General features: G+C 45.2%; 1 protein-coding gene across 3 annotated transcripts in view; it reads left to right on the forward strand.

Moving 5' to 3' along the window:
* The first annotated feature begins 549 nt into the window (after positions 1 to 549).
* The window catches only part of LOC146871241 (matrix metalloproteinase-14-like), a 347,444-nt gene continuing 333,611 nt past the window's right edge, over positions 550 to 14,382 (forward strand). For 2 of the 3 annotated variants that reach the window (XM_085650670.1, XM_085650655.1), the window contains exon 1: positions 550 to 1,034. Coding sequence is in view for 2 of the 3 variants with exons in the window: in XM_085650655.1 (XP_085506781.1) it covers positions 948 to 1,034 (87 nt within the window). In the remaining variant the exon portion in view is untranslated. Of the gene's footprint in view, positions 1,035 to 1,746; positions 1,872 to 14,382 lie in introns of those variants that run through there. The other variant, XM_085650662.1, reaches the window with a different exon arrangement.

Genomic DNA, 14,382 nt, shown 5'->3' on the forward strand with positions numbered 1-14,382 from the left:
TGCTCGTTGCACTGAGTTAGCGTCCTACAACAGATACATTAACCAGCCAAATTATGATACAGGGACGGTAACGAGTGGCTTGCAGGCTTCACTCCGATATCTGCAGCAGGGTCTTTGACCGAGTGAGCTATCCTCACGGTTATCCGTCTTATTTGACTGTTCGGGAACCTTGATGAAGCGCCTACTAACTCTAGCTACTGATGATTCTCCTCTTTGGGCTGCCTAAGTGCTAAACGGATATTCTACTACAGAATAAATGTGTATTTTCATACCATGCTTCTTCAGTGAAAAAATACGACGGTTGAGTATGCCTGCTAGTTCGACATCCGTCTCGGCGACTGTTGAAAAAAGAAATGACTAATTGAAAAGCGCTCTGATGCCCTCAAGCCATGCTTGGGCTATGAAATATCACCAAAAATCAAGATTTAAAAAAAATCCCTCGCCTACCGGCAGAGGGCGGCCCTGGCCGCAGAGGGAAAAAAAGTAATACGTCCATGTCCAGACCCCTCCCTGAATTTTTTCCCTTCCCTTTTTGGTACTAATTACTTTCGGCAGCGACCACGTCTCCACTTGGCTTCGGGGAGCAGGGGAGTAAGAAGGAAAAAAAACCCTGGAAGAATAATAAAAAAATATATAGCGCTCCCTCGATAACCCAAACTGTCACACCGTTATCAACGCGTGCCCCTTTTCCCCAGTTCTTACATCCCAAGTCCCGGAGACGAGGAGGATTTCTATTTATCACATTTCCCCCCTCTATAACGTATTGCATTTTATGGGGTAATTTTGGGTTTTCGCCGTTGTTTCAAAGAAAGTTTTTCAGGGAAAAGAGGATTTCGCCGCCGGACGGAGGAAAAAATAAAATAATAAACAAAAGGACAAGACGAAGGAAGGACAGTTAACACTGAAAAGCTTAAAGTCGCATCGACGGGTTTCAAGGCGCTACAAAGATGCAGACGGCGCTGCGCATTCTACTCTGCATGGCCCTTTTAGCGCTGTCTTCGTGCGAGGCCAACACTGTGAACTTCAGCCCTCAGGTAAGAAAATTAAACAAATCAGAGTTTTTCTTTGGAAGCCTTTTGCGTGTTTATGAGTTTCAGACATCGCAGTCCTGCCGTGACCCCTGTCACTTCTGACAACTTTAGGTTGCTTTAAGTAGATTGCAGCCTTCGCGCTTTTGTATGGATGGTGGTTATAATATATATTTGTTCATTCTGCTTAATTTAGTTTTTGCCCAGCACTCTCGGCCTTTGTCTTAAGTTTCTCATTAAAAAATAAAAGACGCATAAATATTATAATGTCTTGCTGATTTGGATTTTCTGACAAGGTATTATTGTCATTTGTTCCTGAAAACGGTTTCTTTCCTTGTTGAAGGCATAGGAATGGCTCTCTTCCAGCCTCTCCCGGGGGACATAAGGTCACTCGTACACGAGATCTGCCGAGAGGGTTTAGGAGAGTAGCATGGGATGGGCCAAGCCTGGACCTCCCCTTCCACCCTGTCTGGCAGACTTCTTTCTTTTCTTTGTTGTCTGTTTTTGTAGGAAGGACTTCTGACAAAGTAACGAAACCCAATTATCAAAGGAAAACGTAGAAACTGGACACTTCCCCTCACATGTAGGCAGCACGCACAGATTTAGTATTGTATGTATAGATTTAGTATGTGTGCGTTTTTAGGCCCTCCCCCAACGGAAATGCTGTACAGAGTTAACAAGTAGCGGCCGGGGCAGAGGCCGTGGAATGGTTGGGAAGCAAGAACGAATGTGGGCGCGTTGGGGGAATCGTGATCTAACGTGACTTGGCGGATGTTGGAGTACAACGGGGTCTCCTGCCGAGGGGAAGAAGCTGTGGAAGGCGGGATATGTGCTATCACGGAGGTGAAGTGACCCTTGGGGGGCTGGTACCAGCTGCTTAAACTAGTACCGGCTGCGTAAACTGGGCTCACCTTCTCCCATCCGGCACGCACCTCAGCAGTTCGTTCTTTTGATGTATATAATGGGTGCTATTGAAGTGGGTAATAACTCGTATTATCGTCTGAACTATATGTTGATGAGGCGTATGCTGTGCATCGGACGTGTACATACATGGGTGTGCGAAGGGTGGCCGGGATGGATATATGTGTGAATACTAGAGGCAGGAAGCGGTGCCCTGAATGTTTGGCTCGGGGTGCAGCGTGGGAAGCCAGCGCCTTACCCATCTGTTTGCAATTGTGCATTTTCGCCCTGCTCAGCAGAACCGTGGCCTCTAACAGAATACACGAAAGTGCCGCTCTGGCGGCATTACCCCACCCCCACTTGCGCGTTCTGCTGAACTCGTATTATTTTTTTTTACACATTTACCTAATGAAGTCATATGTCAAGTTGTGTCCCGGTGACATGGAGTCATCTGGTCACAACCAGTGTGGTACCCCCATTACCTCAGAAAGGGGGAGGGATCTTGTGCTCTTTTCTCCTGTAACTAATACCCGAGCGGGAGGGAGGCCCTAGCTAGAAATGTTTACGCTTAATGTCGATAAAAGCTATTTTTCCGTTTTTGTATACAATTCCTCCATTGCCCACATGGAATTTAAGGTGGGGGGCCGGGAGGCTGCGAGGCTGCGGCAGCAGAATTTGGATAAAATGCATCTTTTCAATGCTTCACTAGGCCACCTCACATCCTGCCCAGCACCCACAAAGGCCTCTTTGTTGGGCTCCCCCCATATCCGTGACACCCACTCTTCAGACCTCTGGCGATCCCTCCCCGCCCACTCTCTCTACAGCCAACACACAGGAACATTCAAACAGCCGAAGCCTACAGCGCAAAAAACTAAGAGTAAGGGAAAGAATTACAGACGCGAAAAAACGGACCCTTTTCCCCACTAATTAGAATTAGGATATAAAAGTGAGGTTTCCGTAAGTAAGAAAGTGATATGCAGAGCGGCTCGGAAGTTGGAACATTCAGAAAATGAATGTGTGGTAGTTGGAAAGGGACATTGTGAGATGCAAAGAGACGCATGCAGGTCAGTTGTGACAAGCGAGTGACTTAATCGTTGACAGAATGAGGGTGGGGGTGGAGGCATTGGGCACAGTGGGTTGTGGTGCTGCTGCCAACTTAGGAGATGGGGAACCACTTTCATGTCTCGGCGTCAGCTCAACATCTTGTGATTCGGGGCTAATCATTTAATCTCCCCGTGCCTGAATAAACATAATGTGACCTTGGGTATTGCAACTGGTGCACATGTAAAGCGCACAAATCCCTTCGGATCCAGGCCACGCAATTTAATACTGCAAAAAAGCGCCCCCTTACTGTGCAAAATGTAGTGATGTGCCCTGACACTCACATACCGTTAAGACATTCAAAGGCTTTTGGCTGACAGGGAGCAGTCCAAAAAGAATTTTAATTGCAAAGGATGCGGAGCCTGACGATCACAATGTAGATTGTCTATTTTTATACTTTCTCCAACTGAAGATACCTGTTCTGTGGGATTAAAGCATGCTAATTAAATGTTCTAAAAAAATCTAATCCACTGTATTCAGGTAGTCCTATGAACAGTTGGTCAGCCAGTCCTTGATATGGCTAAGGTCATGAAGTGTGACCCTGGTGATGGGAAATGTAATGAGTGTTACAGGAAGCGCTTTAAAGGGCAGGAGGCACTTTCGCTGAATGATCGAAGGAGAGATCTAGGGGCAAAGGGGCACCTTAACTTGAGGCGGGGTGCAAGGAAACGCTCACTCTAAAATGAAGGAAACAGATGTGAGTCATGGAAACTAAGCCAAAAGGTTTAACAGATTTATTTAGAAGGCGCAGCTTCAAGAAATAGGCATTTAAAATACTAATTATAGTGACTTCGCATTCACAGTCACCAGAGGACACATGGAAGCATTGAAATTTATTGAAGAGAGACACTTCAGAAAAATGCAACATAGATGTACAGAATAAAAACCTCAAAGATACATTATAAATGCACTATGAAAAAAGCATGATTTAAACCAAGGAAAATATTCTCAGAATACAAAATGCATTTGATCCAAGATGAAACCTAAAAGAAAGCAGCCTTGTAATTTTAATATGTGCATTTGAATTACAAAAGGAGAAATAACAATTTAAAATAACATGGCAGACATTGCATGTATATAGCAGAATATATGTAAAGATAAAATATTACTAAAACAAGAGCTCTTGGGGAAAACCTACACAGCCTGTCACCTACATACAGACAGGGAAGTAGTCTGACAAGAACCCAGCAGGCTTTCTTTATATACCCTTTAAGCAGTAAGAAGTGCCTACAGTGATGTCATCTCACGCCAGTCCTACCTACGTCAATTACACCATGGTTCGCACATTTATCAGACGCCTAGCGCCTATCCTATCAAATGCGGAACATACACTAGGTGAAAGGATATATTCTCAGGCCAAGCGCTCGTCGTAAATTGCATAGGGCAAGCAGAAAATATGTAATGCAAAGGAATAAAATATATCTATGTCTATAGATGTATGTCTTGGTTGCCACATTCATCATGCTGGTCTGACGGTTGTTGCGGTGGGAACTTCTCTATTCCCATAACCAGACCTACCCAGGATGTGGTGGGCTATATTTCAACAGAATAGAGAAACCGTGAACTCTGTGCCAGTGAACTTCGGGCACACGGGTAGGGTGGGGGCTCTATGTTTTGGAGCCGGAGGTGTCGCAGAGAGAGAGGCTGCCTGTAATTTTTAGTCAGACAAGCCTAGAGCCTGTTGTTCAGAAAAGATGGGTGCAGATCTCTGGTCAATTTAACAAAAGGCCTACAAATTAAGTTGCCAGGGCCCACGTAGGGGATCATGCTTTGCTGAGTGACAAGGATGGCCCGGGGTACTTGTTATATGGTAAAACCGGACACTCTCTCATGAGTAAACCTTTTTTCCAAGAGCTTTATGAAAGTAGATCTTGTGGGTCTCAGTAAGGTTCAAGCCTAAAATTAGTTTCTTACTTACCAAAAATGGAACAGATACATTTCCCAGTAACCCTAGAGGAGACCGTGTCGCGTTTTCTGATGGTCAGTTTTTGCCTAGTTCATGCTGTCAAACTTGAGCTGTATCTGGTCGGAAGGCACTTTATTTGAACTTTGTCTGTTCCAGCAAGTCTACCTAGCTGGGAATCTATTTCGATGTGGCATATGGCAGACATTAAGAAGCAACAATGATACTGACCCTTGGGGCGTGCCAGGCTAGGAGCAGAGTGAACACAGGTGTTGCCAACACATTAACTAATCAGGCAGGAAGGGCCCCCCCATCACCAACCGATCAATGGCAAAATAAATTGATCACCTCAGCTTAGGCTGTTTACCACATGGAGATAAATTAAAGATTGTGCACATGTCAGACATAGTTGAAGGGTCAAGGACCCAAAGAAATACTTTTCACAGTGAGCCTGCAGCATCTGGGCCCGGATAGAGAAAGACACTCAGACAAGTAGGTTTGTGACTAGGTACCTATGAGAGTAAGTAAGCTCAAGGCTGTGAGTCAAAGTATCTTATGTCACTTTCCTGATCATTCAATATTTCCTCAAAAGAAATTAGTGAGCTCCTTGGGTGGTATCGGATAAGAATGAGCTCATCGAAAGATCTGAGCTTGTCAAGGCTGCTCCAAAACTCTTTTTTTTTTTATTTCAAAGTATTTTATTAATTTTAAAAACAAGTGCATTAGCATTTCTGTTACGGGGTTTAGCCAAAATTAGCTTGTGTTTCAGTAATACAGGTACTTTGGTATACATGTTTAGCTAATCCCCTCTGCATTGACTTGCTGGGAAATTAGGCAAAGGATGATAGAGAGAGAATAGGAAAGAAAGGGTGACGAGGATACAAGAGAGCTTCTATAGAGGTGAGCCTAATTTGAGTTTATAGCCCTGTGTTGAGAAGAAAAGGAAGGATTTCTCTGTTGGTAAAAAATGCTTTATTTTCAGCCTCGATTAGCAGCACGGGATGATGCAGATATTGAGGACCTATCTACTCTTCCATTTATTCATAGCCAGTTTGTCCTCTTTTCTCTAGTACCCTCATGTTTTAAGTTTGATCTTCAAGGTGTTTTGACTACCCCATACTAATTTGAATGAAACATTTCGACTATCAAAAGAAAGAGGAAAAACAGGGATTAATTTGTGCCGGTGGTGGGCAATGGAATTCATTTTTTGCGGCACAGGTCTTCTTTTCATCATCAGACCCAGAACTCCCAAGAGCAAAAGATGAGTCAGAGAAGGGGGACTAGAAAGATGGGCAAGCAATGACAAAGGAAGGGTAGGGATGAAAAAGAACCTGCAGAAGTTGGATAAAGAGACAGCAAGTGTTGGACGGAAAGGCATGAGGTGGAATCATGACCAGACCACTTCGACATTCACCAGCCCAGGCATTCTAGAGCGCAGGCAGTAGTCACCTAAGAAAAAATACTTTGTCAATGCCCTTTTTTGTAGTTTATTTTTTTATAGTGGGCGCTGCAGTATGACCCCTATGGCATGGTGGACTCTCCACAACCAGGTGGATAGGTTGGTGCACCCAAGTAAGTCGATCCTTACAGCTACTAAGCAGGTATACTGTATTTCCTTCCATATTGGTGGGACAGGACACCCACTCGCCCAAGTGTAGTGCATCCAGGTTTTGCAGAAAATTCTGTTATACTCTGAAGTCTGGGCCAGATACTGAAATCCCGACTTGAACAGATAAACGTGGCCAGGGTGAGCTTTAAGTTTTACATAATTGTTTGAAAAATCACGGTCTAAGAATGGGGCCTGTGCATAACGAAAAGACGCTCAGTATGTTAGGGACAGCTAAATACGTGAATTAGTAATGATTTTGCCTTAAGAGTGGACTCCGTGTTGGCATCTTTCATATCCAATCAATTATATCTGACAGCTGACTCCCCGCCCTCCATTTAGGTAGAAGATTTAAAAGCATTTGTAGCCTTGCTTAACCATGATCCAGTGATTAGAGGTGTGGCTCACTGGCTAGAGGCGGCAGACCTGTAAGCAGAGAATCGGCCAGGGACCAGGGTTCAATTCCCGAAGCGGCAGGGTCGTAGACCAGGGTCAAAACGGACTCGATAATTCTCGCCTCGGTACCTACTCAAACCAGGAACACACTCGGCAACTCTGGGCATTAAGCTTGCCTCATCTCTACAACGGCCCCCCACAGACGCCGGGGATGCCTGGTTTCACCTTGGAGATACCCAGAAAGGGACCATCTCACAGGGAAAACCAGGACAGGTTCCCCAGCGGTCTTCAGCGCCAAGATACTCCATGGAGTCACAGTGCGCTTTACAAGTACACCCACATTTACATTAAAAAGTGAGAATTACTGTAGGAGATATTAAAAATGGCTTATGTACATTTTGCAGTGAAGCAGACCCTGCAGTTGTGTTCTGTAGCCCTGCAGTGTCTTGTAGATTTTATGGTCTGACTGGGTCTATTTTAGTGAAGCAGGCCATGGAGCTGCCTATTGTCAGTAGAGCTTTGGGTGGCCTGAGTGTCTGGTCTATTACTATGATGTTACAGGCACCTACAATATACTTGTTATTTGTTTGTTAGAGACCCCAGGCAAAACAAAGTTCAAAGGCGGAATATTTGCACTATATGGTGATCCTAACATCATATTCTGTCCTTGGTCTTGTACAAGCATGGACAGGTGTGCCTTGGTGCGCTGTGGGTACATCTACACAGCCATCTTGTTTCAGACCTTGCTCCTGTCTGCAACACCCCTCGTGACTCACAAACCCAATGGAAATCAGCAGCTGATAAGCTCCTCCCAGAGCTGAGTGGACACTGAGGAAGCAAACGGCTGTACCAGTGTTAAGCTCCTAAAACATAAATTAGCCTGAGCATGTAGACGCAAAGGTAACTCCTGTAAACTAAAAGTCCCACCAGTCTAGTGCAACTTGTGCATAAAGCATACTCAAGGTAATCGAAGAAGGAATCGAATCCATTTCAGAGTTTAAAAAGGGTTTCATTTCAGAGCACCTTAGTACTGTCATTCATATCTCAAGCATAAGCTTGCCACCATCTTGATTAAGACCTTTTCTTCTGCCCTTTTCACCAACCTCACTCGCCCAACTAAAACAAGTAGGAATAATCCTGAGTACTCACAGCGCCGATGCACCAGTGGTGGCCCAGTGGAGCGGGCATGTTTGTAAAATGGATCCCTGGCATTATTGGGCAAAGGTGTGCAACATTGTTGCTTTACCAGGCGCTCCTGGACCAGCCAAAAAAGTAACCTGGGACCTCTCTGAGAGTGATGGGCACTATATCTAGGTTCTCCCATCTGTGCCCTTGACCAGAATAGGACACTAGCACGCAACCCCAAAGTATTGTGCAATGTCAAATTCAAGCTCATACAATGCTGTTTCCTCCACAGAGAATACATCACACCCAGGCTTGTGAGCCTGATGTTCTCGGCTGCACGGTGGGATTCTCCAGATGTGGGGAAAGATAATGCAGAGTCTTATCATATGGTCTGGCTTTGCCCCATACTAACCACAGTCCTCATCCTCTGCTCCACCCCCCGCCCTCGGTAACCCACCCACCCCAACGGACCATGCACCTAACCTCTGCATCATACGAGACTTATTACTTACCGTGAATCGCCAGATCAGCGCTGTCTCCTCCGCATGTTTCAGCACCCTCCACATACTACGCAAGACATTCAAGTGGATCCCCCCCGACTCCAGTAAAACTGTCACTCACGCACTCGTCTCCAGCAGACTGGACTACAGCATGCCTTCTACAACGGAATCAACAAAAAAACTCTGCATATACCAGACCGTCCAGAACGCCGCAGCCAGACTAATCCTCGATATCCCATGACACAACCACGTCACCAAACACCTCCACTAGCTCTCCGTCGAAAGAATAACTTTTAAGCTGCTCACACACACCTACAAGGCCCTCCACAACACAGGACCCTGATACCTCAACTACCGCATCTCCTTCCATGCTCCCAAGAGAAACCTCTCAGCTGACCTCTCCCTAGCCACCGTCCCATGCTTCTACAGGACCTGAGCCGGTGGAATGTTTTTCTTCTACCTCGCAGCCAAGACCTGGAACGATCTCCCCCTTCACCTCCGGCGAAGCCCGACCGCACCAAATCAGGAAGGACCTCAAGACCTGGCCCTTTGAATGACCCCAATGCAGCTGCTCACACCCACCCCTCCGTGACTTGAGCCCTCAACTGGTGAGTAGTGCGCTCTATAAAACCCTGATTGATTGACTGATATTGGGTCAGGGTAGTGGAAGTTGTCAAGGTGGCGACTAATAGGACCTTGGCTAAGACCCCAGGTGCCTGCCTACTGGATTGGTTCCCTAGACCGGAAGCCAATGCGATCACATCTAGGTTTGTGGACCTAGCGCTGATGCTGGCTAGGTGCGAGCTGGCAATGCATTGGTAAACTCCTGCGCGCCTTGTAGTGAAGAGATGGCTACCTGGACTCACAAGTGTTCAGATACCCAGCTGGCTGCATGTGGTTAATATTGCAGAAGGAGATTCACAGGGAGTTGAGGATCAAGGAATGGACAGAAGCCTGGACTCGCGTAACACAGGACACACCGCAGTGAGACCATAGAGGGTAACTAGTGCACTCCGTGGGGAATGAGGACTCATTCTGCAGGAGTGCACGGTGTGAGAGACCCCTTTGAGCTGTGGGACACCTGGTGATTCCAGGTTGGAAACCCCTCTGACAACTGTTCCATTCAAGGACGGGCAACAGCAGCGTACTAGTGTTGGGTGACCGCAGCACCGGACCCTGATATACACTGACCTGCATGTACCTCTTTCTGGCAGAGTTCTTGTTTGTTGGGTATTAAGTTTGACGCATGATTGTAATCTTGGAGAAATGTATACTTTTAATGACTGTACATGCTAAGCTGAGACATTGTGGACCAGGTGGGTGAAAAGGAGGGTGGCATGGCCCTGTGTAAGATATCCTGCTCTTGTAAAACTCATTAGGTTTCCAAAAATAGTAAGAATAAGCCCTTCGCAGGGAACGGTGGGAAGTGAGGAAGAGAAGAGAGTAATCAGTTCTCGGTACAGAACTGGCATAGAATTGGCCATGGTTGTGAGATGTTGGAGGTTGCAATCTACGAAAAGGTGGGTTCTAGGCATCAGTTATGGAGAGAACTAGGTTTCAAGTCGTGTACAGGTCTATAACCTGGTTTGCAGCCTGTATTTAAAAACATGTCATGTCTGTTTTACTTTGGCTGTGGGTTCCATAGAAGTCTGAAGCTTCCACCACTAGCTGGAGTCTGTATGGACCTGTGGTCCTGTGTTCAGGGCAGTGTAACCTCTTTACTTTTGGGCTGGTCATTGATTTCATACTTAAAATGTTCCTCTGTGGTCCTGGAGGATGGCTGAGTGGCAATGTTGCCTTCTTTAAGCTATGAGTGTGTGATATTGGTGCCAGACAATTGAGTCTGGAGACTTTACCATGCATTTAGTAGATTCGCATTCCTGGAGGAGATAAACAGTTTGATCGCGGTATTGCTGTTCAAATGGCGTGTCTAGGCTGTTTCTGAAATGTCTGATGTTCTGCCCAGTGTGCTCTTTGGCATGCAGATGTCTGCTTATGTCCTTATTGCTGTTAGTGTATCCATGTTTTGTCGTTAAAGGCTTTGTGTGAGTTGTTCTGTATAATATGTTTGTGTGGCATCTCTAAGTGGCTAATGTACGTGAAAATGTGATTGAACTTTACAATCCATATTTGTGCTGTGTTTTCTCTGCAGTGGCTTGTGGCTAGCAATGATGGTCATGTCCTGAAAGTTGCCAGTATTATCTATATGTGCTTATGTGTTCTTAGCATTATTCTGTTTGGTGTCTTGGTAGCAAGTATTTTTGAGGGCACCATGACACCTCATTAAATGGCTTATCTGTGCTATGGTGGATGGATATCTTGTGTTTCGCCTCCTGTTCTGTTGCAGGTTTTTGTATGGTGTCTAGGGGGCAAGTGCTGGTAAGAGCCCATGATAGCTGGTTATGTGGCTATCTGCTCTGTGTTGAATGTATGTGACGTCTTCTGTCTAATGTTCTGGTGTTTGCATTTGGAGGGTTTGTGGTAAGTGCTATTGTGGGCACTGTGCCAGCCAACACTATATCCTATTTGTTCAAGGTGGGGGGTAGCTGAGCTGTCTCCTATGTTATGTTGCAAGTTTCTGTGTGACACGTTTAGGTGCCAAATGTTGTTGATGGGCAACTTTATGGCCTATGTGACCTGTGTTGTATTTTTGAAAGGTTGTCTAATATATTCTTTTGACAATTAGACTGTCCAGCTGGAACAATAGAACATGTTAAGTTCTCCAGGTGAGGTGGCCGTCTTTCAGTTACGATAAGCATAACGTAAAAGCCTTTAAATGTGTTGCTAACCTGTCCACCTGATCAGTGGACAGTTTACTAGGCACCAGCAGCTGGTATGCAGTGCTGCTACCCCATGGCTGTAGCAGTAGCTGGTCTCCCAGCAGCTGTAACCCTGATGTGGTTATGGTACGCTCAGAGCCAGTGGATCTGCTGTGGTCCCTCAGATCTGGTTTCCGAGGTCTTTATGGCCCCAACCCGAACTACTCAGGTTGTACAGATGTGGTGGTGGCGACTGTTACTGTTACCAGGTGTGGTAACAGTGGTCTGAAGTCTGGCGATAGCCGTAGCCGCCTGACCTTGTGGAGGTAGCTGACCTGCTCAGGCCTGGCTATGATGCGTGCGAACTAGCCGTACTAACACTGACCCTCTGTCGCAGTGTGAACTACTCAAATGTTAGGGGACCAGCCTTTTGATCTTCCTGTCACTGCGGCCGCGTGACGCGCGCCTCAGTGGAAGGCAGGGAATGTCAACGTTCGAAAGTAAACAGTGCACTCACGTCCTGTCAGTGGAACAGCTGCTGGCTGAAGAATGAGGCGCGCTGATGATATGTGCTAGGAGAAATAAACCTGGAATACTTTAGCCACTGTCTCTGTGGCATGTTGTGACTACCAGCACATGAACGGGAACTTCACCGTGTGGCAAGACCTCCTTAGAGATAAATCCACGCTTGGCTATCGTCTTTGACACCCAAAGAAAACTCTTCCGTCTATTACGGCACTGTTGTATTTTACATTCATATCACTTTAAGTGCTTACTCTATGGTGTCAATGGCATGTGCTTTGTTATCCTTTATAGTGCGTTCCAGGTTCTAGTGTGGAACTGTATTATTAGCTTTCGAGTAAAAGACTGAGTTGTTTGGGAGTCCGCTGCTGTAAGGATGTACTGCCGTGCTGTTTATAAATCAAGGAATTCAAAGCAAATTAAATATCTTCGATTTTAATATTGGCGACGAGCTAATAATCTCTCCTGTCAGAACAAGCACGGGAACGGAGAGTAGAAGAATCCACGAAGAGAAGACAAGCCAGAAGTTGCTGTATTTTTTGGGTGGAATATAAAAAAAAAGAGAAAAGGAACACTGGCATGCTGAAGTTGGAAAAGAATTTCAAGGAAAGGTGAAATCAGCAAGTCCTTTGGGAACGAAGCGCGAGTTGAGGAGAGAGAGAGGTAAAATTTGAAAAAAAATAAAGTTTACCGTCTTTGAAGAGAACGTCGAGGAACGATCGACGTATCCTAGCACCGCTGTGGAACGCGGAAGAAGGTACGTCATCAAGTGAAGATCGTCACGACACTGAACGCACGCTGACGTGTGGAGCGTTGTGGAAGTCGTGTTGCTGAGTGATGAATGTTCTCATTGGCAATGCTTAGGCGTCAGTGCGTAACACGCAAGCGAGCGCAAAGAGTGTTTTGGGAGTAATTACAGGTTGTTAAGGCGACCAATTCACGGAGCAAGCAACACGGAGCGAAGATAGAGGAAAGTGGTGCGTATTTAAAAGGAACGGTGAGCATCAATAACAGAAGACCATTTAATGGAACAAAAAAGTGGGATTTAATGTCATCACGTTTCTAATTCACATTTTAAACTTGTTTTGTGAGGAAGACAAGGAATTTATACGTATATTGTTGGGAAGCATCAACTATTTGCTTAAGGAGACTTGGAGAAAACTTGGTTGGTACAAATAAATAAAAAAAAAAAAAAAAAATATATATATATATATATATATATATAATATATATATATATATTCACTTAAAAAACCATAGGTTTCACACATGTTATAGTTAGCTGTACATTTCACTCATAAAAAACCAATGAAATTCCACGTTATAGTTAGATCAGGTAACTATAACTTGCGCGCCCACAATAAACTGCTGATGACGTCACATATTACATCATTCATGACATGGTCAGTGACATCACTCATGACATCAATGATGACATCTGAAATTACACATTGTGGATTGCGGTCGCGCAAGTTATAGTTACCTGATCTAACTATAACGTGGAATTTCATTGGTTTTTTATGAGTGAAATGTACAGCTAACTATAACATGTGTGAAACCTATGGTTTTTTAAGTGAATTTGCAAGGTTTTGTAAATGATAATTCCTAACTATAACGTGTGTGAAACCTATGGTTTTTTCAGTGAATTTGTACGTTTTTTTAAATGCTAAGTTATGTATTTATTTTTTTTTTTTTCTGGTTTTTCACTGTGCGCACACCCTGCGCGCACGGTGCGCTTCGCGCACCGTGCGCACGCTTTGGGCGCACGTTGCGCTTCGCGCACCGAGCACCCACGTTGCGCAGTCCATGCCGTGCGCGCGTCGCCTATTTTTACACAGTAACATTTTGTTTTTTCTCCCTTGTGGGTCCTTTAATTTATTTAATAAATGTGATTGTTACTACTTTATTTTTTTTTTTTATTTTTTTGCCGTGCGCGTACGGTAAGCTTACCGTACGCGCACTCCGCGTTTTTAAAAAAAAATTATTAAATGTATTTTCCGTACTTTTGGGTCCTTCTTGGACCCCCTGACAAACACTAGGGGGTCTGCAACTCTCTTCGTTGCCCCCTTTTCACGTTCCCCACCTTTGTTTCTCAGTGCGAGAGACAGAAAATGGCGGCCGACACTTCCTGATTTCGACCGATTCGAATGTTTACAGTCATGTAACCACCAATCAGAATTGAGCTCGCGCACGGCACCGTACGCGTACGGTAAGCTTACGGTAAGCGCACGGAGCGCGCTTACAGATATATATATATTGATTTAAATGCTATTTTCTCAGGACCTACTGAACAGATTTACACCAGACCTACAAAAGGCACATCCTTGACCTGAGGACTACCTCTCTGCCAAATTTCAAGTAATTCTGTTCAGCCGTTCGGGCTGTAGCTCGGACTAAAGGTCCTATGGGAAGATGCATGGGGAAAACGCGTTTTGGGACCCCCCTTTTTTTTTCAGCCCCCGCTTGACGAATCCCCCCGAAACTTTCAGGGTAGGAGCGGAGCGTAGCGCCCCATTAGTTTTGAAAATTTTGCGAGGATTCGT

Source organism: Triturus cristatus, chromosome 1_1 (assembly GCF_964204655.1).
Source record: "Triturus cristatus chromosome 1_1, aTriCri1.1, whole genome shotgun sequence".
Lineage (NCBI taxonomy): Eukaryota > Metazoa > Chordata > Amphibia > Caudata > Salamandridae > Triturus > Triturus cristatus.